Raw genomic sequence first — 26,991 nt, 5'->3', positions numbered from 1 at the left:
GTTATGCCGCCAGTCAAAACGGGGCGGAGCGAGGCTTAATCTGATTGGACTAAACTCTCCTGACGTTTTGTCTTCATTTGTCTAGACTAGATAGGTGCCAACTTCCTGACCTCCGCAGTGGAGTCTGGACTGTTTAATTCACAAATGCCGCTTGTGCCACCTCGATACAAAAGCATTGTCAATAGAATGAGACGCTTGTGCTGCTGTAATGTCCAGCAAAACATAATCAAAGGGGGTTTATCACCTCCGTCAAATGACAGTGGAAATGCGTTCTCTGGAGTTCTAACCAGAGTTCATTAAAGTCTCAGAACAAAGTTCCAAAATCTAATCAAGACAATCTCACTTTTAACTCAGTAGAAATGTTCGATGAGCAAGGACTTAAATTTGGATGCAGTATGTAATCAGCCTTGACATGCATTCCACAAAGCAGGTTTTTAGGTTTATTCAGATAACTTGGGCCTCAAGAAACTAATGAAAAGAGCTGAGGGGCAATTATTTTGGACTGTCCTCAGCTCTAAGCTTAAGGGACCTAGCTAATTCAGAAATTCTGCCTCATTGACCGGCCCAGTTCATACTATTTTGGAGGGAAAAAAAAGTATTCTCACTACAGTCTGGATTGTAGGTCTTTATTTTATTTCTGTTTAAGGCCACGATATTCATGTCATTTTCTTGAGTATACTAATATGGTCATATTCTAATGGACATTTAAATTTGGGATATACTTCCCATCACAACTGAGATTTAATTCTTACAGAGGTTTTCAGCTTTTCTTGTACAATGCAGCCAGAGTATTTGGCAGCTGCAAGAATCGCTCGACCTCAGCTACTGTTAAACAATAAACTCCAACACAGGGATACCTACTTAACATCCATACATCCAATAACAAAGAATTAACAATCAAAATAACATAAAAACACTGGCATGGTTCCGAAATTAAATTTTACATTCATTTTCCTTTGCATGCTTTATTTAAGCAATTATTTTAGTCAGAACAGGAGGTAAATATGAACAGCTTCAATGTTAAAGTTTGGTACTTAATTTCAATAATTAAATATCTTCCATAATAAACATGATTGAAAAGCATATGTACAGATTGAACCTGGACTAATTTACTCCCTGAAATCCCTATTCGCATATATGAAAATCTATGAACAATTAATGACATAATAAAGAACATACAAAAGTAACCTGTTTATTAACAACATTACCCCAATATGGGATTCATGAAACATTACCAAATGATAACATCTAGTAGCCATACATTAATTTAATGTTTTGTTCAAATGTTCAGATTCTTGAAAACTTCCCAGCTCAGGCACTGGTAAACATGTAGCATTTCCAGGGTAGCGGAAAAGATAAACAGTGCATTATTGATGGAGTTCATAGGGTCAATTAGATGAGAGACATAGCTGCTTTTTCCTTATCTCTGCATTTATAAGCAAACACATGGGGGATCTTCTTGAACAGTTTCAATCCATCTTAAGCCTCAGAAATGCATTATACACACGCACAAGTACCTATATGTAGGAAGAGGTGCTGCACCTTAAGAAGCATCACATGAGCCACTATTTCATCTAAATAATCCTTTGCCTTTTATTACTTGGAGTGCTCCTCGTAGACATTCTGTTTGTAGCAGGAGATCTGTTCCTAAGCATTCTGGGCCCCAAGATATCAAGGTTAGATAAGGCATCTTCTAGAAACGCATCATTTTTTGCCCTCTTTTTCCTTGGTTTCACTACACATGCAGGGGTCGATTTCTTCTTTTCAGATTCAGAAAAACTGATCTCTTGTACAGGATTTTTACTGGCTGGAGGAGATGCACTTGGGTATTCCTTGTTTGATTCCTCAGACCCTGATAATTTCTCCACTGCTACACAGATATTTTTGTTGTCATCTGATTTAGTTCCTGCTTCTTGTCTGTCAAAGGTAACATCAAGTGAATCTGCAGACTCAGAAGCTTGAGGGGATTTTGGTTCAACGGTTTTCACAAGACTAGTAAGTTCATGCTTTTCCACAGTATCTGCCTTCCCAAAGGACTGTAATACAATCTTGGGCAAACTGAACAATCCTATTCCTGCAAAGACAAAGAAATCATGTTAAAATGTCATGCTCATACCATATTTCCATTAGATTCTACCCCCTGTCCCCCCCCCCATTAGAATTCTGGACATTACCAGTTTGACTCATCACAGTTTTTGAGCTTTGTGCTGAAGAAGGGGTTAAGGGCCCTGCAAAAAACAAAAGGTACTACTGTCACATTTCCATTTCAAATGTTGATTAAATCTATAATATTTATGACATTACCCAGTACAGCGTATATCACAATTATATCTGATACTTTTACATTTTCATAAAGTTTGTGAAAGCTAGTTTATTGGCAATGTTCCCAGTTCCTTTTTTTCCTGATTACATTTTAAAACAAGTTGAAAATGTTAGCTCACACAAGGCTGGTTTTCTCAAAATAATCTAGAGCATAATCATTAAATTAGAGTGCCTATGTAAAGGTAAGGCAGCAGATTTGACATTAACCAAATATCCAGAACACACTGAAAAGGCTGGTACCTGTAGGCCCGGGTTCGGCTGAGAGATCATTAGTGTTGGGAATTGTAGGAAGACCATTGGGGTTCTGTGCCACAAGTTTTAAAACTATGTCCCCTAATGCAATGTAATTTAAGAAAAAACATTTTAAAATATATATTTAAAAAAGTATCAAGCAAGTAGCAAGGCATATTTTTGCATAAAAGTAGTTTTCTTATGCATGTTATTGCAAAGATTTTAAACATATAAAAAAAGAAAGAAAAATGAAAAACAAAAAACTAATAAAACATCACTAGCTGTGTTACAAATTATAGTTTATACTGTGTTCATAACAGGGAGAAAAGTGTAGATGTAACGGATATCATTTAATAATAATTTAATGCAGCATTTACTTAGTTAATTTAATAAATAATGGGACTGATTTAGGAAAATCAAAAATACTCTAATAATACCTGGATTAACTGAGGACAGAGGTGTGCTCGTGTTGCCTGGGGACACAGGGCTTGACAAGGATGTGTCTGAATTCTCATCTGAAACTGTTAAAGTAACAGTCATAGTTATAGTCACACACACTACACACTCTACAGGTAAGAAACCTAAATAAAAAAAATTCTGTTAATTTTACAGCACAGACTTAAACTTAGAAGCCAATACTCTGTTGTGATGTTAAACAGCTAACCTGTGGTAATGGAAAGATCTTTAGCTGGTTTATAGCATCTTTTCCGTATGTAGTTTGCAGATTTCCAAAGTCCAAGACGAGGTGGGAGTTGGTTGCCTTCACTGTCTAAACGTCGAGGGTTTATTTGGGGACTTGAGACAGCAGCTGGCCCCAAGTTTTGGAGGTCAGGCTGCCCTTCCAGCTCACCTTCTTTAATGAAATCTGTCCTTAGAGTTTTCTTTTTCCTTTCTGATTAAATTGGAATAATTCAGTTAGAACTGAGTGGTCATTTTAAATAAACTTTTTGCATCAATATTTCTAGCATCTATCCCCAATTTCTATTTTATAATATACTAACCTCTGTGAGTAACTGAAGGCTGCCCAGGTGATGTATTTGGTTTTTTATGCCTGCAGTTATTAGATCTCCACTGTCCATGAAGAGGTGGAAGTCGTTTGCCTTCACAGTCTACTTGTCTGGAGTTTACAGGGCTCATCACTGAAGCTGGTGCCAGGTTATGAACGGCCAGCATATTTCCCTGCTCACAGTGTTCTTTGAAATGTTTCTTGACTAGTTCCTCTGTCTTTCCTGATGAAATGGGAAGAATGGTGTTAGATTTTTGAGCCACTCCATTAACCTAGTCACTGTTTTTCAAAAGGAGAGTTGCTGCTGCAATCATGTGGAAAGGCTCCAATTCAACTGGGTTAGATTATGCAGACATGCTCAAGACAGACTCAAGAGGGTGGAGCCATTTTAGCCTTAGGATTGGTCATTTTAGGACTGCCAATTATACATCAGGAGGAGAGTAGTACTGGTGAAACCTAGTAGTCATTTATTAGACATTGGGAAAATATTTTTAAAAAACATATATTACATTACACACAAAGATATAAAAGTAGTCTTCTAATAAAGCTTTATAATAGTTAGTGTACTGGCTTTGTTATCAAAACCAGTCAAGCTCTGAAAGTGTATATGCTCAACTTTCTGCCACACATCCTGCCATTACATTCAAGAACAATCTCAAATCTGTAAACAATAATTGTAATATTAGAGACCAACATAGGCATCTTACCAGACAATTGGGCAATTGTACGCATATATGCAGACTGTCGCTGGAGTAAGGCTTTTTTCCTTTCCTCTAAGGTTCTGCTGCGGTCTTCTAAAGCCCGAATCATGAGCCGGGCCTGCAAAGTCAAGAAATTGTTATTTTCCCCTTCCACCTGATTACCTCATATGTCTACTCATGTAATAATAGTAATAATAATTTCTCTTCATATTACCATTAATCAAATTGGTCTTACACCATTTTGACAACACCATTAAGAAGTCAAGAATACAGGCACAATACCAACCTGAATGAGAATGTCATGCGTGCACATTCTAATCTGATCCTCAACATTCAGAGCTGTTTTCAAGGAAGCAAAAGACTGTCGCATTTCACCTCGCCGTACACGTTCCTTCTCAGTATGTTTGAGACGCTTTACCATCTCATTTGCTGGTAAAGACCCCACTTCTTCAGAAATTTCTGTTTTCTGATTACTCTGTGAAAAATAGATGTTACGTTTGCTCTTACATTTCTCCCACCGTATTTCTAAAAACAGGCTAAAACCAAAGAATGAGTTATGATGACACTAAAGTTAAGATGACATCATAAAGCAATATTAAAATCATAAGTAACATACCTGTTTTCTTAATGTTTCAGTTCTCTTTCCCGTCCTTTGTTTTACTTTCCTGTGTGAATGTTGTAAAATAATCATTTAGTGAAAATAAAATGTTCAAATAAAATTGTCACACAAGTTAAAAACAGACTCTTGGAGAAAAACAATGTTCTGCATTAATTAACAAATTCCACACAAATCATTAAGAAACACATTTTTAAATGTCTAAAGAAATAGTATTAATTAGAAGCTTTGTCAAACCTGCATTGTTTGTTTTCAGCTTTCATTTTGCCAATAATCCTTTTTTCTTGGTTTTCATCAAATGACTCAATGTCAACAGCATCATCTTCCTTACTGGAGATGTTAGCCTAGGATTCAAATGAAAGTTTCTTATAGCTTTTTGATATGCACACCAGATTCTTTTGAAAGTCTGAGAGAAAGCATGTGAATGGAGTAACTCACACTCTCATCGGTTGATTTACTGTGACCGGTAGATTCTGAGTCATAGCTGGAACCATCTTCATCACTAAAAGTGTCATCATCATCATCATCTGTACACTCCTTGTGGTCAGAGTCAGAATCATTATGCTGATCATCAACACACACCTTCATCTTATTAACCTCATCAACACACTGCTCTTGGCTTCCTGAATGTTTACAGACTTTATTACCCTCAGAGGATGATTTTTGCACGACAGAATATCGACGACAAGAATTCTCTGGATCAGTAATCTTAGCTGCTTTTGGTAAATTATCTATTGGTGGAGAAGATCTTGCTGGTGTCTGACCCTCCAGTAAAGTACATGGGACATCACCTTCAATGTCTATGTCTTCACAGTCATTTTCCTCAATAGCAGCATGTTGAAGTGTACCAGTGTTGTTTAAAGATGAGGAGAACAATGATCTGTTCTTATGAACTTCTGAACCATTGGATTCCATATGTTGTGTAGCGTGGTCTGGGCTGGATAAGGTTTTAGTTGGGTTCTTATTGGTTGCTGGTTTATTATTTCCTGGGCCAGAGTTTCTGGTACCACATTCTCTGTCAACATGATTTGAAAGTGTATGAGCACATGTTGAACTTGTGGAAGCTGCTTTTTTATTGATAAATGAAGAACTATTTTCTTGTCCAAGACTTTGCTCATTGCTGTTAGACTGCTTAGCAACCATGTCCTGGGTTGGTCCTTCAGGGAGTTCAGTCTGAATTGCTGGAGAACCATTTTCTTGAAGCAGACCTTTTTTGCTGATGATACAGGGCCTAGAGGATATCTGTGCTGTTTTGTTATTAGGCTCTTGTTTTAATTGAACTGAGCAATCGTTGAAACATGCCACTTTTTCAATATTATTTTCAAGGTTTATAACTGGATCATCTAGGATATTGGATTTCACTTTTTCTTGCTGTATCGCACTAGGCTCAGGTGGTAGGAAATTTCCATGAGTTTGGTAACACTCTGACTTATCTGTCTCTATATAACGACATGAATCACAGTTGCTGGGGTCAGAATCAATACTGGTCTTCAAAGTCTTGGATTTCTTGTCAGCTGGACATCCAGGAGAAATATCAGAATTCTTACTCAGCTGTTTATCAATATCTTCATTCTTCTCCTCATCAATTGAGGATTCCTCACTCCAGAGTACTTGCTCTGCTCCTTTTGGTGGCCAGTCTTCCATATTGTCATGTTCCAGTTCACAATCCTCATCACTTTTGAGTATCATCTCTGTTCCTTTAGGTATCCAATCATACTTGCCACAATTGTTTTGTTTTTTGATATCTGCTGATTCCAATTTGTCTTCCTTAAGTTCAACCTCAACACCATTTGAAGACAGAGCACTGTTCCCTTGACTTGAATCAGATAAACCTGCCTCTGCTGAGTTATTGTTCGATGTTTTTGGAATGAGGGCAGCTGCATTGCTTTCAGAAACCTGGCATTTTTTCACAGTGCTGAGAGAGCTATCCTGTGACACTTTATCCTTCCTGCTCTCTTCAGGAAGAGACCCAACTGTGGGGACGTCTGCTGAAGTAGTTGGTACAACTGTGTGCGATACTAAAGGAAGTTTTATCAGAGTAAAACCTCCAGGTAGGATCAATGTAGATGGAGCAGTAAGAAGTGGACCAAGCGGTTTAGCACCCTTCTGGGATCCCAGAGCCGTGCCTTCAGTATTAGGGGGACATATCCGAAAGGAAAAAGTTCCTGTTTTACCAGGAAAACTGGACTGTACATTAAAAGCTGGTGTTCCACTGGCAATATTCATGCCACTACATCCTGAAAGGGAGATCATTTTAGGTGAAAGGACTGGCAAAGGCTTGGGAAATGCATTTAATGAAGAAGTGGAATCCAAAGGCTTCTGTACAGTTTTGAAGTCCATAGGCTGGCACGTATTAGTAGATTTGCGTGTAACCTGTGGAGTGCTACCTGTGATATCAATGAAGGAGAAAGGAAAGTGTGTATGGTTTTAGAAGCATTGACACAGAACAAAACCAGTTAATCAACATGTCATTACAGTACCTCACTTGAATTCAGTGAGCTCTTTAAACAACACATTATTTCACAAATGTTGGTAAAGGCATGGCTAGGTGCTTGATTTTACACGTGTAGCAATAGGACTGAAAAAAACAGTTTAATTAAATTATAAGCTGGTATGTCCCAATAATACAGATACATCTCAATCAATTAGAATATCATCAAAATGTTAATTTTTTTCAGTGATTCAATTCAAAAAGTGAAACTCATTATATAGATTCATTACAAACAGGGTGATCTATTTCAATGGTTTATTTCTTTTTTGTTGATGATTATGGCTTACAGCCAATGAAAACCCAAAAGTCATTACCTCAGAAAATTAGAGTATTATATAAGACCAATTTAAAAAAATAATTTTTAATACAGAAATGTTGGTCTACTGGAAAGTATGTACAGTATATGCTATCTGTATGAACAGTATATACATAGTGGGGGCTCCTTTTGCATGAATTACTGCCTGAATACAGCGTGACATGAAGGCAATCAGCCTGTGGCACTGCTGAGGTGTTATGGGAAGCCCAGATTGCTTTGATAGCGGCATTCAGCTCGTCTGCATTGTTGGGTTTGTTGTCTCTCATCTTCCTCTTAACAATACCTCAGAGACTATCTATGGGGTTTAAGTCAGGCGAGTTTGCTGGCCAATCAAACACAGTGATACAGTGGTTATTAAACCAGGTACTGGTATTTTTGGCAGTGTGCCAAGTCCTGCTGGAAAATGAAATCCGCATCTCCATAAAGCTTGTCAACAGAGTGAAGCATGAAGTTCTCTAAAATTTCCTGGTAGATGGCTTTGGACTGACAGTAGACCAACACCAGCAGATGACATGGCTCCCCAAACCATCACTGATTATGGAAATTTCCCAATAGAACTCAAGCAGCTTGGATTTTGTGCCTCTCCACTCTTCCTCCAGTCTCTGGGACTTTGATTTCCAAATTAAATACAAAATTTGCTTTCATCTCAAACAAGACATTGGAGTACTGAGCAATAGTCCTGTGCTTTTTCTCCTTGGCCCAGACAAGTCGCTTCTGGCATTGTCTCTGGGTCATGAGTTGCTTGACACAAGGAAAGCAACAGTTGTAGCCCATGTCCTGGATATATCTGTGTGTGGTGGCTCTTGAAGCACCGACTCCAGCAGCAGTCCTCTCCTTGTGAATCTCCCCCAAATTTTTGAATGGCTTTTTCTTGACATTCCTTTCAAGGCTGTGGTTATCCCTGTTGCACCATTTTATACCAGACGTTTTCCTTTCACTCAACTTTCAATAATGTACTTGGATACAGCAGGAGGGTGTCCAAGACTGCCTTCTGAACATCTATGAAGTCAGCGGTCTCAATGATTGTGTAGTCTACTGAACCAGACTAAGGGACAATTTTAAAGGCTTAGGAAACATTTGCAGGCGTTTTGTGTTGATTATTCTAATTTTCTGAGACAATGACTTTTGGGTTTTCACTGGCTGTAAGCTATAATCACCATCATTTAAAAGAAATAAAGGCTTAAAATAGATCTGTTTGTAATGAATCAATATATGAATTACTGAAATTAACTTTTTCATATTCTAATTTATTGAGTGGTGTCTATACGTCCCTATAGTATATATATCTGGAAGGAAGGTGGGGGACGACGATGACAAAATAAATAAATAAATAAATAAATAAATATATTTTTAAAAAAATGCATAAAAAAAAAAAACTTACCTTTTTGGTTTAAACTAGGCTGAGGCTGAACCACAGGTCTTGGAGCAATGGGCACTAGCTGAATTATTTGTCCATTATACTGACAAACGAAGTTTGACCCTGGCACTCCTGGTAAATGTTGCAAGACAACTTGTTGCCCGGGTGGGAGCTTGTTACCAGAAGTGTGAGTTTCCGCTGAAGGAGCACCTGCAGAGCTGGATGGTGGCACTGACAAAGAAACAGGTTTGGAGCCAGCTAATAGAAGAGGTGTTTGTTCTTTTAGAGATGTCGGTTGCTCTAAAAAACAAACAAGACAAGCAGATTATTGTTAATTAGCACATTGTTTTTAAGAATGGATCCTACATAATTCCCACAGAGCTATTAAGCTGAGAACCAGTCACTTTTAAAAACAATGTGACATACTTCAGAATTGTATGGAACTTTACATTAGTTACAGGCCTCTGCCTTTTTTTTATTATATATTCTGAAATGATTACCTTTGAATTGAGTTTGAAAAACATACACAATGCACCCAATTAAGATTTATGACTAACAAAATCTGGTAAAAGTCTTGAGAAATATTGATAACTTTAACTAGATTATATTATAGTTCAATGAAGTTAATTTGGAATGGCATATCTATTTATTATCACATATGTTGCAAAGCAGAGGTCAGAAACATTCAACTCACCAATAACGTTTGACAGGGCAGTCAGGGGAGTTGATTTTGATTTGCTTGTCTCTTTGGAATCTGCGTTTGGCTTTAGGACCATGACTGAAATAGGTTTGGAAGATCCTGAGGGAGTCATCTTTGAAATACTTGTCACTTGGTGTACAGCACTGGACTCACATTCAGCATGATCTTGAGGTTTAGACTGTAGTCTGCCAGTAATAAAAGCTGCAAAACGATTGGCTGGGTTTAATGCACCCATCTGGCCTAATAACAATTTTGCTTGATTGTACGTTTTTCCATTTACCTGCAACACACACACAGGTACATTATATTTGTTTTTTCTTAAACCTACAATGACCAAATAGAATAAGAGAAAGCGGAACATCAACCTCAGTTGATTCATAATTTAAAATATACCTTAATTAGACCATGAGCAGGACCTCCTGGTTTCTTTTTGGCAGCCTTGAGATATCCAGCAGGAAGTCTGAGAGTGGCCAAGGGGAAAATCTTTGATAAATTCTTGTAGGGAAGCTTATTCATTGGCCTATCATACAAGGGGCTGCTCTTTTTTTTGGTAACAATGTGTCCTGGAAGTGTATCATTTCCTACGAGAGAGGTAAGTTCCATTAAACTTTATTCAATTATATCTGCACAAAAAAAATTCTCACGTTATGTAATTATTGTGTAGTTAAGTTACTAGTCAAGGTTTTAATGTTTTCTACAATTTAAGACTACACTGTTACCTCTCTTGATTTGTGTTTCCCCAGCTTCTGAAACCTTGTTCACAGGATTTTCCTCTGGCGTTTGAAAATTCTCCTCTTCCGCCCGGGAAACACACACCTTATATATGATTGTAGTACAAGTCTCTCTTTTTCTGAGTGTGGTAGAGAGAAGCTGCACTTTGTACATGCCGACACAGAAAGGCTCTGAGAAGAGGTTATTATTCATGTGCCGGAACAAGGCAGTGAGTACCATGTTCCGATGTGGCTCCCAATTACATTCAGACAGGATTTCGAGTAGTTTAGTGGGCTCTGGCTCGTCTTGAGTCACAGAAGTTGGTGCAGAATTTGGGAGTTGAGCAAGTTCTCTTGTAATTTTTTCTAAGCAGTAATAAATGTAAAAGGTTTAAGTTTCATTTTCACAAATGTATAGTGTTGATGTTTTAAATTATGAGGCTATTTTGGAAATTTAAATTAAAAAAAAAAAAAAAAAGTACCAACCTGCTTCTTTTATAGCTGACTGCGAGCCACCAGCTTCAAAACCATGATTCTGGAAGGAAGAAGGAACACTAAGAGCTACAGCAAATCATGGCAACAGGAAACTAATACTTTCATAGTGATTAATTACTGAATTATGACTTTTAGTTATCAAAAGGCTGTTATTAGTATGCCAATAAAATATTGTATGTAATACAAAAATCAACAATTTTTTTCCTTGGATGCAGCATGCTTTTTCAAATTTGCACACTCAGTGTCAAATTGCTGTTCTAGATGAGCTGAGTTTTAAACATCTCACAGGAAGCCATTACGTGATGCTAAGATATGAGAGTGAAGACTTAGCTTGTGGTATTTTGATTCATACACAACTCTGTTCTTTTGACACCGTTTTCAGTATCTTTTCTATTTCAATCAAGGGCATGTGCAGCATTAAACCAAATATATAACAAGACTTGTTTCCAAACATAATTTATTGTCATTACTGATAATGTCTACTATATGTTGGTGCCCTAATGGGAAATTCAAAACACATTTGGGCAATGCCCCAATTATAATATTTAATTTTTCAAGCAATTTACTTACCAATTTAGCTTCCTTCCTCGATCTTTTGATAGGGAACATGTGCAACTGAGGAGGGGGATTACTGTTGTACTCTCTCACACGAGCACACGTCATCATGCTTTCAAAGTATATGTACACAGGATCTTTATCCTCCTCCCGTATCTACAGCAACAGAACAGTTAGTGGGGACAGTATGACCAGGTGATAGAATGATTTTTATTTAATGTTACACTTATATATATATATATATATATTTCTAGAAACCCAAGGACGCTTTACAATCATCGCAACATTCTATCCACACACACCGACTGCATCGGGCACTAGGGTTTCACCCAGGACATTCATTCACATACACACTCATTCAATCACACACCAGGACAGTTATTACAGAAGCCAATTCACCTAACCTCCATGTTTTTGGACTGTGGGAGGAAACCGGAGACCCCGGAGAAAACCCATGCAGACACGGGGAGAACATGGAAACTCCATCCAGTTGGGACTTGAAACCAAGATCCCAGCGCTGAGAGGCGCACGTGCTAACCACTAAGCCACCGTGTTGCTCATATGAATGATAGCAATATGTATCACGATAGACACATTAAGAAACAGTTTAAAAGATCAAAAATAAACATCAACAGCCAGGAAAGCACACAACGAATATGCATTGTTTGGCTTTATGAACACACCCAAAGTGTGCTCTGGCAATTGGCTCAAACAGTCTGTTAGATCCCTTCATAATGGCCTGTGCTATGAATGACAAGCAAACAGCAAACCACCTGTAGAATTCTGTTGCCTCTTCAACTGAGAATATAAATTAGAAATTGCACTCACCTGAGGAACAGGTTGTGAAGTTTTGTTACAAGGCAATCTTTTAAGGGGAAGTGCTGGCTCTGGCACAAATAAAGGCTCTGGGTCTTGTTCTCCACTCTTCCACTTCCATAGGGTGGTCACGCTTGTAGCAGGTGGTGGTCTATCACCCTTTTCTGGGTCTGCAACCGCTTGAATTCAATTTATAACAATGGTTATTTGTTAAGATTGTTATTAAGTCAATTAATTTGCTACAGTCTCACACTGACTTGAAGCACATGACTGAACTGGTATAATCCTTGATTATTAGGTTTTTACTACAGAGTGTGGTATATTCTCACTATGCTATCAGTGCTATCAGTGTTTGAATGTAATGTGCTGTGTAATTTGTTGTGAATTTCTGTCTAGTGTGGTTATTTTGTGTATTTAATGTAAAGCAACATTGAGCAAGGAAAAGTCACGATATAAATTAATGTGAGGTTGATAAATCCATACTAAGTCACTAATGTGTGTCAGTCCAAAATATGATGCATTAACAGTTCACTTGCAATAGCACATTACAGGAGGAATACCATTTTGAAATTGAAAAAAATATTTTACGTCAGATACGGTGAATGAGTAGATGTCGATATAAGAATGAGCAATAAAATAGAAAAATCTAATGAGTGCAAAATTAAGTTTAGTTTCACAGACTATATGCCTTAATTGACTTAATCATAGCTATATCAGCTCAAATAACAGTTCTGTTTCAAGGACACTTACGAAAAGCCATCAGTGCTCTCTTCCGTCCCCGCTGAATTTTTTTCACTTTAGAAGGATGTATTAGAAGAACCTTGTGCTTGAAACAATTACAATCAAACATGCATTGAACTCGTCTGCAGTGGGTGGGCCCTCGAATTTTCCTTTGTAAGCTATCACAGATGCAGCCCAATTGACAGAAATCCTCAGGACATGCATCTTTCTGACGACGTGTGCTGAATTTAATTCTCTTCACAGATTTCTAAAGATCAAAAAAAAAATTATCTGAACTTATATTAACAGGTTCAAAATAATAGCATAAACAACACATAATGGCAATATACAGCAAATATTTTCCATACCTGAGAAGTAAGCAATGAACAAAGAGCAAAGTTTGCTCTCTCCGTGGTGATGTGTGTACGGGGCTTCCCAAGAATAATGGCCTCTTCCTCTATGTCCTGAAGCATACAATGCAACTGCATTTTAGCAGGTGTCATTCCATAACTACATCTCTGAGGTTTGCATGATTGGTTCGTTGTTCCCAGTTTAGGAATTGGGCCAGTGGAAGTAAAGGCTTGGTCACTTTCATATGAATTCACCAAATGGCTGCTGTTGCCTCTGTTTTCAAAGGCAGAAGAGTGAGGTTCTTCGGAAGAGAAAGGTGCTACGTTTTTGGGAGATGTCCTGAGAAGAGTTTTGTTCTGAATGTTGTTTACATGGGTGGAATAAACCCTGTTTAATGGTGTAGATCGGTTCTTAAGTAGACTGTCCAGTGTGACCACATAACTGCTGCTTTTGGCAGGCGTCTGGTAGGAAACTGGAGTTGAAGAGCTACTGGAAAAGACAGCAGCACGATCAGTGATCTGCTGGGCTTCGTTTTCAAGATACTCATCCAGCAAGTCACTGCAGAATGCAGAACTGTTTCTCATACCTGTGTGAGAAAATCAGAAAGTCTTCACTTGCAGCCATTATTGTTTTAGCACAGTCATGTTGTATGAACAAAGAAATAGAAATCATGTATTCTAGATTTGAGCACAGGCAATCCTCACCCTCAGGGGCATTCTGTACTTTCTCTGTGTTAAATCTATCCCTCCAGCCTTTAATCTTTGTGAGATCATTTGTCTTGCCAGTCCGAGACACAAACGAGCCAGCAGCATCTGCACAAGAACAGCCTGCAATTGAAATATGTAAATATTCACATAAACATCAATTCACCATGCCAACAATTTAACTGTGAATATTTATATATTTACTCACCATGGGAGGATGTGATGCTTACAGAATTCGATTGATCCAAACTGTTGACAATAGGTGGGGGGAAAGGCAAGCGCACACCAAGGTACTGCAGGTCTATGGCTACCGTTGGATCCAGAAGGCTCAATTTCATACCAACTAAAAATAAAGAATAGATACATTTTGAAATTAAACTTGCTTCTTTGGCCCATCTTAAGCCATTTGACTTATTTGTGGATTTTAGCTGTGTTACTAAAGGAAGTTTATTTAGTCACCTTCCTGTAGGAGAGGGTGAATGACTTGTCTATGCTTCTGCTGTTTTAGGTGAAGCAATAAAATGTTCTCAAACTTGGAAATTCTCTCCTCAATAGAAAGACTTGCATCTAAATCTGTGTGAAAGACACAGAACACAGAAAAGACAGCACATCAGAAGCAAACATTTTTAAACATGCCATAAAGTTTAGTAGCACCAAAAAGTATATAACACATTGAGGATTGTGCAGGCATCAGACTACAAAATAACATTGCTTGTTGTTAACATTTTGTTCACATATAGGAAACCTCTTTTGATCATTCTCATCCCTAGCAAATACAAATTATCCAGCCTTAAAAAAAACAAGAAATCTTAGCCTTGAACTATGGAAACATGTTTCCAAATGTATTGCATATGCATTGTAGAAGGCTGCAAACTAATGACTGTTTTAGTGTGCATTACTCTTATGGTTAAGCTAATAACTGCAGTTTGATTTATGACTATTCTACACCTGGCAATAAGATGCACCCTTAATGACAGATCATAAGTTAACAGCACTAAGTGCAGGTATAAATTGTTTGATGCATCCTATAGGCGCACTGTGATCCAAACACTCAAACTACTCAAACTACTATGGTGAGGCACACTTATGACCACATTTGTAGTGTGAAAATTAAAATCTCATGATTCACTGACAAAGAATCGCTATGGATTCCTGACACATTTATCCACATCACATTTGTAAACAGAGCTCTGTTCGTCTGTGTCAGTCAGTAGAGGAGCTTGGTGTCCCCAAAGTAATACCATACTCCCTACATAGTGCGCATTACAGATAATAAAAAAGAATAATAAAGACTGTAATTGGACGCTCAATCGACAGGGAAAACTTGAACCTTATTGCTCACTAAAAATTACACAGTGTGCAAACCGTAATTTACACAGTGCACAAACCATTATTTATGATCAGCTGTGCCACGTGGCATGGCAACCTCTCTCACTGATCACTCACACTTTCAGACAAGGAGGACTACTTTATTCAACTTTAAGCCAAACCAGAACATAATAAAACATTATCCTCCAAGAATCTGTTTCACTCTAAGGGCACAGGGACAAAGGTATCAGATGATTTACATGTGGTTTTTGTCAGTAGTCTCTTACATTCTAAACAATGCACATGTGAAATAAGGCAATTACTGAAGCTTGTATATAATCTGTGTATGAATAACTCACTCAGATTTGGACAGAAGAGCAGGGAAACACATTAAAGTTATCCATTAGAGCCTATGAAAGAATACTAACGTGGCTAACCAATTTTAGCGGTCATTTTCACCTCTTCACAGCGCGATACATTACCATGACACAAAAAGCAATGGGTGTCTGTGCTTCTGGGTGTTGTAAAACTCCCCCATTTGTTTACATTAGTGCTGCACTCTGAAACCCAAATGATGGTATAAAAGAAATCAGTGAACATACCTTCAACTTCAACTGTGTCTAACTGATGTTGAGTTTCAGATGATGGAAGTTGAGGTGTCTCAACAGGTTTCATGTTCTGAACATGAATATCTAAGGCTTCCTTTTTAAAGAAAATAAAGAAAAGAAAATGAAGACAAACTGCCAATTAAAAATATTTTACACAGCTATAAATAGCTTCGAATGAATTTTAAAAATAAATGCACGTCCCAACCTTTTCAGCAAAAGCCACAAACAGCATTCCATCCACATCTTCCAGGTCTGGTCGCAAGGAAACATCAAGAGGAGGGATTACAGGAGGGGGTTTTGAATACTTAATATTAGACCACCATTTCGATTTAGGTTTCTTTGCCCTTCGAAATGGCTTATACCCATAATGGGCAGTTGTGTTAGGTTTGTTCTCTGGTCTAGTATTATAATATGGCGATTTGGACAGCTGCTGTCTCCCCTTGGATTGAGGAATTTGATCAGTAACTGCTGATTGTGAGGATGATTTTTCATGTGTAAAACTGATTTGTGAATTTCCTGCATCATCTGGTATAGGTTCTGAGCTTTGAGTATTGCTTATTAAAGGAACATGTCCATTAATATTTTGTGGGTCATCTTGTATGGACGTGGTTACAACTGGTTCAACATCCAATGGTGCTACATGGACATCCGGTGCAATTGAAGGTTGCTTGACAACAACCTCCTTGACTTTTTCATTCTCACTGCAGTCTACATCCTCTTTACACAAAGCAACACCACTCAGGTAACCGGAGACGACATTCCTCATTTTTATTAATATTCCCTCTGCTTTTTTTGGTGGTGATCCTGGACAATGACTTACTCCCCTGAAATAGATTAAGGCAAATGAAATTGTAACACTTATTTACTTTACCAAATGTGCTTTATTGACTACAAATTAAATGCCCAGATCATCATACCTGTTGTCGATAATGCAGGGTGAGTCTGCATTATTTAGCACACTTTCATTTCCATTTTGTTCACTTGTGTAGCTGGCCAAATTCAGGCTAAGTGGCCGAGTCTGTGGACCACCAGGATTACAAAACCCAAATTTGTCCTGAAGCAGGCGAATGCTCTGGTTGTCTTTACGGAATGCCATTGCAAAAGGGTTACAGTCAATTTTAAGCTGGGTTATCTGTGGGTTCTGATATTTTGTGACTGCATAGAATTCTGTTTTAGGGAACATAAACATCTGAACATTTGGACTGTCAAGTGAAATAAATCCTTTTGACTCTGGATTTACAGGAACAATATGGAGTCGTGGTTGATAACGATGCATTGGGTGCAATAACACACAGCCTTCTTGGTCAGTGGAGGTATTGGTTAATTTCACCTTGTAAAAGGACACTGGACTCTCCATCCACTGCTCACCCAAGGCTGGGGATTCTGGGTGGACACAAACATTGGCAGGTACATGTGGCTCTCCCGTTGCACAGGGCTCCCATGTCATTCCATTCCATTTGTGGATAAAGGTGTCTAATGGAATAATATCCATTACCAGCACATATTCCTTATTTGGATCTAATCCACTCATCTTAAAGCGACAACAAGGAAACATGCGTCTGCCTTGCTTTGTGAGGATCATCTCCGTGCCCAAGCTGTGAAACCTACTCCAAACTGATTCATTTTCCAGAGTGACTGTAATATTACTGTTTGTATAACTTCTCTCAGTAGAGGTTTTGGTGCATCTCACAAGGGACAGGGCCTCAGGGTGGCTGGACTGCTTGACCATTTCAACACACTGGTTGTTGCTACAATCATCAATTTTAAATAACTTTAGAGAAACAGCAGCTGAGTGTGCAGGAGAATCTAACGTTTTAGTTAGTCCCTCTGCAGTTCCATCAGCCTCCATGGCAAGTGTAAATTAGTGATCAATGGGTTCTGTAGAGGCTTCCCTTTTTCTCTTATCCTGGATACATTCCTTTTGTGAACATCCTGTTGAACATGCACACAGAAGGCAAACATTAAAAATGAGACAAATACTTCAGTATTACAATCTATTTAACATGCAACCTTGACTAGTGTCTAAATTTAACACTTGTCTACAAACACACAAGTAAGTATGAATGTGCAAACTGGCATTTTAAAGTCTTGTTTCTACAATACCCTAAAATATTTGTATCATGTTCAGGGAAAATGTTTGTGACTCTATACTCTGTAAGAAAAACTTTAAACATTAAAAGTTGCTTTTGTATACTCACTCTGTGTTATTAAAAAAAATATTGTGTAAAAGCCCTGAATTGATATTTACTCTCACGTTTCTTTGTGTTAAATGTGGGGCTGAGGTTACTGGTCCTAATTCAAATTTCCCATTCTACCAAAAAAATGTGTAATGTTACTGTTGTGCTGTGTTGTTTCTTTTTTTAGGGCATTTACACATGTATTTACTTTTCTATCATGGTAAAATATAGTATAGAGGTGATGAAATACTAAGTTTATTGGCACCATTTAACGTGGAATGGAAAACTCGACAGAGAATTGATATAAAAAGTGTCCAAAAAATTACTCCCGATCACTAACTACTCTTGTTCTCCCTGAACTTCTATGTTCCGTGTTGATTTGTATCTGTGTTTTGTTTTCTGAACCAAGTAAATATAACTTTTAAATATTATTTTTAATATTATAATGTTCCATGTCTGTTTTTATGAGTGACTGGCATGATAACATTGGCATACATATTCCATCCATTGTGAATGTTATAAGCTCAATTGGCATCAATCAGTGTGACTTTTTCAGCTTTTGCTCTCAGCTATGAAAAGTTAAACAGTGTGTTGAGCAGAAGAGTGGGTAAAGCTGAGAAGGATGTTGCTAAATAACTGTTTGGCTGAGATGCTAGTGTGACCTCTGGTGTCAAAATCTTGGATAGTGCACCTTTCAAAAAAATAAATAAATAAAACTGTGCTGCACACCGATTTGTGGCGAATAAAGTGTAAATAACAGGCGAGTTTGTCAGCAGTGGAGTGATCTCTCTGCAGCTATAATCTATGATAGTGATCGACCGATATCGGCCTGCCGATTAATCTGCCAATTTTTGGTATTTTTTTATATAATTGGCATCGGCTGATATTTTGGCGGAAGAAGCTGATATTTACACAATGCACACAGGCAGCTCCGTTACTCTGGCAGTTAGAGCGCCCCCTGCGTCCATTTTGCCATCTTACAAGCAGACATCATTGAGCACAAGTACAGGAGTACAAGCCTCCAACCTGTAGCTGCATGCCGTCTCATCAGAGAAAATGGTATGAATTATTTTCTCTTCTTCAACTCTCACTATTTATTATGACTGCTACCATAAACGACTGAGTTGATAGTTGTAACACTAGAAACTCAGCGTTATTTAGCCTCTTATTTTGCTCATTGGTTGGCGGCGCCTATAAAAAAAATAATAATAAAAAAACAAATCACTCATTGTTATATCCATCAGTATATCTCAAGTACTACAGGTCCAATGTCAACAGTTAATGTACCAAATTAAAGCTTAAAGTCACTGATTATCATTGATTTAATCATCAGTATTTTTGCATATTTTTTGCTTATTGTTATGAAAAAATATTAGTGACAGTACAGATTTTCAGATTTTTCACAGCGCCATATTTGAGTAATGTGTACATAATCATACACCAATCGAACTGTCAGACTCTCAGGATCATGAGGATATATACTAAGATGTAGGACTAAGGAATTAAAGCCAAAAAAATAACATATTCCAAACTTCAGATTTCTTCCTCATCAATGACAAAACCACTGCTTGAAGAGCCCACAAGCGGCTCTCACACAAAGTCAGCACAGCAGCGATCACCTTAGATACTCCCCTTCAAAACGAGACTAAATCTGAGTCTCTCCGTTAAACCTTTCATGAGTAATCCTCATGTTTGTTTCAAGAGTACTGATCCCGAAATCCCGAAAAAATAGTGCACATTTTCAAAAAATAATTCAAATATGATCCCTGTGAACCCATGTCACACTGCCACGTAGCTTAAGCGTTCTGCTTTCCAACGACATGTCAATCAAGTCTGTAGACCAATCGGGGCAGAGTTATGGCGATGCGAACCCAAGGACGAGGAACAAACACGCAGCAGAGCGCATATGTTTTCAGCGCCTAACAGACCCAGAGACTGCAGGAGAGACTCAAATGGTTCTATTTGGCAGCAACAAGCTCCACAAACAATAATCAAGTCAATAAACATGTTTCAAAGCTTAGATGTCTTTTACTAGTTACATTCCCACCACTGAGGACATTTAAATGCAGCAGGGGTGTGGGGGAGGTTGCCTTGCTCTACAGCCAATCAGAGTGCAGCTCTCACCTTTTAACACGTCAGTCATTTAAAGGAACACTGTACTTGGTGAGAAACAAGTGTAAACATCAGAAATAAACTCAGTATATTGGAATAAACCACACCATAACTATGGGTATTTACTGTTTGGTGAGGGGTAAATGGTCACTTGGGACAGGAGACAAGTTTCTCATAGAAAGTAAAGAAAAACACTAAGGTTGACATTAGGTTTAATTTAGGAGTTTAGGAGTAAGCAAGCTATTAAAAATTTACTACTGATAACAGAGGGCACTAAATAATGTAATTATTAAAGTGTTTGAACTGGACAAGTTGAGCACAGTGGTATGACAAAGATCAATTTAAGTAGTCAAAAAATTAACTAGCTGATTAAAATCAGAAAACAAAAAAACAAAACAATATAAACACAGACAAAATGATTATACGGTCTATATTTATGTTTTTTTTTTTTTTCAAAATCAATTTTTTACATAGAAAATTATGTTCGTTTTTCAGCATGTCAGTTTTTCATTATCTGGGCATGATTATTAAAATGTAGCTAAAGGCATAGATATTCAAATTCAAGCATTGACATTTAGTGTATCCAGGCTACAATTTTCCTTTAAAACTGCAAAAATATTAAAAAATGTTATAAAATTATAATTATCAATATTAATTAATATAGAAAAAAAATTATAAAATCTTTGTACATAGCCAAGACCTACATGAAGCCATAGTACGCTAAATGTATACACTAAATATTATTATTCATTAAAAAAAAAAACCACAACAACAACAACTGTCTTTAAATGTCAGACTTTAAAAGCTAAGGACCGCTTAGCTAATCAACACCCCTGAATGTTTTGCATCAATTTAGCTTTTTAAAGCATGTTTATTTTACTTTTAAACTGAATATGTGAACAAGACCTTGATCCCACACTCTTGTGACTAATGTGCTGAATATGTCAGTGCTAGTTCTTCAGATTTAGATGAAGTTATTTCTGAAATGACAATGAACCTACAGTGATCATGGGGTGATTGTAACACTGCAATTCAACCCTTTAGAATTGAGTCAGACATAGACAAATCTGCGCTAGAGACCGCATGCAGATCACTGCATTTGGCTCAGCAATGAGCAATTCACATCAACTGCATGTAACCGAGGCAGTTCACACATGTGGTGTAACATTAAGACGTTTAAAATAAAACCAGCTGAGTAATAAGTTATAAAATGTATTTAACCGTCTTTTAAGCAGGCACGTCATTAAGAACAGCTTCTTTATTTAAAAGCCCGGAAAATAAACATGAAGACAATAAATCCATGAATACATTTTAAAATAACAGACAAATGCTCTCTTCACAGTGCAGAACTGTTATTCACCGTCTAGGTCACACGTATGAGGTTTATGACAGATCCTGAAGACAGCAGGCAGCACAAAGCTTTATCAGGCGTTCATGCGCCCAGTGCTCTAAAACCTATTGTTTTTGTTAGGATTTTTACTGTTTTTCCTTTTTTTGCCTTAAAATGAATTGCATTGCCCAAGCCATAAGGCCTACAGACTTGAGTCTTGGTCAAAAGCTAGTAACCCTCCCACTACTCTGACACACACACACACAAAATCAGTTTCAAGTGGGTGCTACAGCAATGGAAAATTTCTTCATTAAAACATTTTCCTCCTTTAAGTCATAGCAATGACAAACAAGAAAGTACATTCAAAACAAAAAAGAACCACTAAGCTTCACCCACTATTATGCTATTTTGCATAATTTGCCAAACCTACTTTTGACAACTAGTCTGTGGATTTGCTTCAATTCTCTTGAGCTTAGTGCCAAAAATTATTTTCACAAAAATGCAAACAAACATTTCTGGCTCCCTGCAAATTTTCCTCAAATGGGTTCTGATATGAGATTCAACTTAGAGACATGATTTTGAGGTCAACTGTGGCATAAAATTGTGGAGCCACTTTAAATGCTAGGAGGTAAATCTCTGCAGCTGCAAGGCTTGTCTGCCACCCCTTGGCAATCTCTTGGCAAGATAATGGCCAAAGCACTACAGATAAATGCATTTCTAACCTGAATATTTAGAAATGGTTACGCGCGCATGAGCCGATAATTGATGCTCCACCTTGTGGTCAAATAAATCAATGGGAAAATAATTTCTTTCAAGGCCAGATGGCACTGCAAGATTAATGATTGTTTTATTGATCTATAGTGTAGGGGTTGATATCCAGAGGTATATATACAGGGGTTGGACAATGAAACTGAAACACCTGTCATTTTAGTGTGGGAGGTTTCATGGCTAAATGGGACCAGCCTGGTGGCCAATCTTCTTTAAATGCACATTGCACCAGTAAGAGCACAGTGTGAAGGTTCAATTAGCAGAGGGTAAGAGCACAGTTTTGCTCAAAATATTGCAATGCACACAACATTATGCGTGACATACCAGAGTTCAAAATAGGACAAATTGTTGGTGCATGTCTTGCTGGTGCATCTGTGACTGAGACAGCAAGTCTTTGTGATGTATCAAGAGCCACGGTATCCAGGGTAATGTCAGCATACCACCAAGAAGGACGAAACACATCCAACAGGATCAACTGTGGATGCAAGAGGAAGCTGTCTGAAAGGGATGTTCGGGTGCTGACCCGGACTGTATCCAAAAAACATAAAACCACGGCTGCCCAAATCACGGCAGAATTAAATGTGCACCTCAACTCTCCTGTTTCCACCAGAACTGTCCGTCGGGAGCTCCACAGGGTCAATATACACGGCTGGGCTGCTATAGCCAAACCTTTGATCACTCATGCCAATGCCAAACGTCGGTTTCAATGGTGCAAAGAGCGCAACTCTTGGGCTGTGGACAATGTGAAACATGTATTGTTCTCTGATTAGTCCACCTTTACTGTTTTCCCCACATCCGTGAGAGTTACGTTGTGGAGAAGCCCCAAAGAAGTGTACCACCCAGACTGTTGCATGCCCAGAGTGAAGCAAGGGGGTGGATCAGTGATGGTTTGGGCCGCCATATCATGGCATTCCCTTGGCCCAATACTTGTGCTAGATGGGCCAAGGACTGCCAAGGACTACCGAAACAATCTGGAGGACCATGTGCATCCAATGGTTCAAATATTGTATCCTGAAGGCGGTGCCGTGTATCAGGACGACAATGCACAAATACACACAGCAAGACTGGTGAAAGATTGGTTTGATGAACATGAAAGTGAAGTTGAACATCTCCCATGGCCTGCACAGTCACCAGATTTAAAAATTATTGAGCCACTTTGGGGTGTTTTGGAGGAGCGAGTCAGGAAATGTTTTCCTCCACCAGCATCAGGTAGTGACCTGGCCACTATCCTGCAAGAAGAATGGCTTAAAATCCCTCTGACCACTGTGCAGGACTTGTATATGTCATTCCCAAGACAAATTGATGCTGTATTGTACAAATTTATAATGTATTTGTAATTATTCTCACTCAAATTTAGCTTGGGTTGTTTTTTTTTAGCACTGTACCAGTTTAGCCAACCAATAGCAGATTAAAATTAAATTAATATTAGGTTTGTGGAAATATTGAGTCCAGAACAACTTATGATGTATTTATTTGTAGACTAATGTACAATGAATCAGAAAATCTTCAGTGTACATATGTGACCAGCTTAATTACTTATCAGTGTCTTTCAAATAAGTGCTAACCTTCAGATTAGTTTTGTGGGCTACCTCATAAACCTCATATTTCCTTATAAAGGAAATTAGTATAAATTGACAATGAATCACTTCCTAACACATAACCATCAAAACTTTAATTGCTCCTTTCAGTGAAGGTAAATGTACTCACAAAATACTTGGTTGGAAATAGCAAACATTTGACAATATCTGGGAGGTCCCAAAATACCAGTTTTTGCCATGACTTTGTGTGAGATTCCCTGAGTCAGTCTCAACTCAATATTGGCAATATTGGTGGTTAATTAAAAAAAAATGACATAGAAGTAACAAATTGCAGGATATTTTAAAATGATGCATAGTATATATTTTATTTAATTTAACTTTAATCCTGAAAGGAGGCTTAAATGTCACATGTTTAATGAGTACAGTTAAGGCCTTTTTACACCGAGTCTGATTTTTTCACACTTAAAAATGGATGCAATTTTTAACGCAGTAGAACCTTCACACAGCTTCCGGTGCGGGTATTTTTTTGTCTCAGTGCTCTGCAAACAGGGGAAGACACTGGAAGATGAGGAATAAATAAATTTATTGAGTAGGAACATTTATGAATTTTTAATTTTGTTGCATTTATAACCGCAAGTACACAACACATCGAATTCCCCCAGTCTCCAAAAAAATGGGGAGTTCAGCAGTGTATCCAAAAGTTACTGGGTGAGATTGAGGCTCTGCTTCTGCATGTTTCTCCTCTCATTATAAGGGATTATATTTCCTGTAACCTCCATATTTTAGTTCTCAGCAAGTGGGTCATTTACGCTTTTGTGTTCTGCTACGAAGAATATAAGCTGTTCAGCCGCTGTCTTCCTGCACATTTGTTTGGTCTGTAACCATGAGAATGGCGCTTCGATTGGTCAGCTTGATTTTTAACACATCTGTCAACGTGGAAAATATAACAGGTTTTAATTCAAAATCTGACACAGCGTGGCAGTCTGTCAGTTTTGGACTCGGTGTGAAGGACACAATATACGTGTGTTTGTTTTCAAAACTTGACAGGGTTTTTTTTTGTGCGTAAAAATCAGACTGTGTGTGAAAAGGCCTTTACCCTTATTATTATTGGTTCTGTGGTAAATATGACATATGTCCTATGTAACCAAGGCCATGAAAGGGCAAAAGGCCTGTAAAAACAGTATAAACTAAACTTTCGACTAATTGGGGTAACAGTCTGTGTACATATACAAACAAAAACACAAAGACGGCAAAGCCTTCTTTACTATTACAAATTTGGCATTCATAGTTCATTCATTATCTGTAACCGCTTATCCAGTTCAGGGTCGCGGTGGGTCCAGAGCCTACCTGGAATCATTGGGCGCAAGGCGGGAATACACCCTGGAGGGGGTGCCAGTCCTTCACAGGGCAACACAGACACACATTCACTCACACCTACGGACACTTTTGAGTCGCCAATCCACCTACCAACATGTGTTTTTGGACTGTGGGAGGAAACCGGAGCACCCGGAGGAAACCCACGCGGACACGGGGAGAACACACCAAACTCCTCACAGACAGTCACCCAGAGCGGGAATCAAACCCACAAACCCTGGAGCTGTGTGACAGCGACACTACCTGCTGCGCCACCGTGCCGCCCGGCATTCATAGTTCCAGCTACTTAAAAAGCTTCAATCACACAGCTAAATATTCCCACACCCAGTGGATGAAAACAGCAGTTAAGAACAGTGAATTTGCCAGTACTGTGTTACAAGCGTTATGTTAAAAACATAATTCTCATAACCTACAAATACAATCAAAACCATTGCTAAAACCGAGTATTGCGATATATAGACGGTATATCAGTGCACTGCATCTGACACAAAAAACAAAAAATTAAATTTCAATAAATTTTACAGCTGCCCGTTTAGCATAAAAAACTTAAGTTGAGAAATGTTATCTAACTACAGAAAAGAAAAATAAACATTCGTTTCAGGTAAATAACCAGCGATATGTTTAACTCATTCGACGATCCTTCTGTTTACGAATGCAAATTAGACGAAAACAAACACGTGAAAGCTTTTTACGAGCAGTTCTAACTTCGTTGGAAATACATTTTGTCAGTGTTTTTCTCTCTGGGGAAGAAAGACTTGGTGTTTGTTTTAGCCACATGATAAAACTGTAGAGTTGGCTAGCTAGCCGTCTGCAGCTGGGCTAAGGAAAACCGAAGCTGCTTTTCGGTAAAAAGTGTCGGCTTTGGAGCAGAAGGCGGTTAAATTCGTTAAGAGTTGCAGTGCTTCCACTGTGCTCCGAATCGCAGTGAAACTGTGTTTGTAAAGAAGAGGAAAGAGAAGCGCACGAGGCCACAGCAACTTTCGACGAAAAGCCAGAACTCCTCAATGGAGGCCTGCGGAGAGGAGCTGAACATTAACGTGAACACCAACACGACCCGCCGCTGGAAAAGCGGGAGTCCGTCCCGCGCGCTTGGCGCCGCTGAACCCGCCAACCGACACAGCTCGCGCCAAACTTTACTCCGTCTAAATCCGACCACCACGCGCCATACGGACACCGCACGCTCACGAATACTGCACACCTACCTTCAGTCTTCAGTCAGGAAACACTGCTGAAACTGCGCTCCGACAGATTCTCCGTCTCCTGCCTTCACTCCAACTACAGCGTGCTCCTTGTCACACACACACAAACACCCATTCACACACACACACACACACACACACACATCCGTACTCCGCGAGGCTGTGACGTAAGAGAAACCATGGCGGCACCCACGGCGCAGACTCCCAGAGCTGGAGAATTGTTTTTTATCAGACACCGATTACCCCTAAATAATGAGAAAAAACATACTCTGAGAAGGACGCACACAGTGATGTCTGTAGTTTACTGTCTACTAATGCATTCGGTTTATTTGAACCCATTTTGACAGAGCACATGTTGTATAATAGAGTATGAACAGTGCATCAGCTTCATGCAAGTCAGTCTCTCCAGAGCGAACTCCAGCCCAATCCTGTGTTCTACATCAAACAAACCGAGAACGACGTTTTAGGCACAATATCGCAAGCAAA

At 38.5% G+C, this 26,991-nt stretch overlaps 1 protein-coding gene across 2 annotated transcripts; it reads right to left on the bottom strand.

Moving 5' to 3' along the window:
• Window positions 1-628: 628 nt before the first annotated feature.
• On the bottom strand, window positions 629-26,639 carry magl (MAX dimerization protein MGA-like). 2 transcript variants are annotated; one of them, XM_066677169.1, is made up of 27 exons: window positions 26,509-26,639; window positions 16,925-17,939; window positions 16,213-16,831; window positions 16,002-16,101; window positions 14,551-14,664; window positions 14,300-14,434; window positions 14,092-14,214; window positions 13,405-13,973; window positions 13,067-13,304; window positions 12,329-12,495; window positions 11,516-11,656; window positions 10,937-10,985; window positions 10,460-10,816; window positions 10,134-10,321; window positions 9,735-10,020; window positions 9,065-9,340; window positions 5,315-7,263; window positions 5,114-5,220; window positions 4,877-4,925; window positions 4,547-4,735; window positions 4,267-4,378; window positions 3,555-3,782; window positions 3,218-3,445; window positions 2,991-3,074; window positions 2,563-2,655; window positions 2,175-2,228; window positions 629-2,074 (listed from the first exon to the last, which is right to left on the bottom strand). In XM_066677169.1, the coding sequence occupies exons 2-27, from the start codon at window positions 17,854-17,856 to the stop codon at window positions 1,575-1,577; spliced, it is 7,887 nt and encodes a 2,628-aa protein (XP_066533266.1). In that variant the 5' UTR covers window positions 17,857-17,939; window positions 26,509-26,639; the 3' UTR covers window positions 629-1,574. The 2 variants fall into 2 exon arrangements, with proteins under 2 accessions (XP_066533266.1, XP_066533267.1); XM_066677170.1 differs by lacking the exon at window positions 2,175-2,228.
• Window positions 26,640-26,991: the final 352 nt, after the last annotated feature.

Source organism: Hoplias malabaricus, chromosome 7 (assembly GCF_029633855.1).
Source record: "Hoplias malabaricus isolate fHopMal1 chromosome 7, fHopMal1.hap1, whole genome shotgun sequence".
Lineage (NCBI taxonomy): Eukaryota > Metazoa > Chordata > Actinopteri > Characiformes > Erythrinidae > Hoplias > Hoplias malabaricus.
This window is presented reverse-complemented; position numbering and strand designations above follow the sequence as displayed.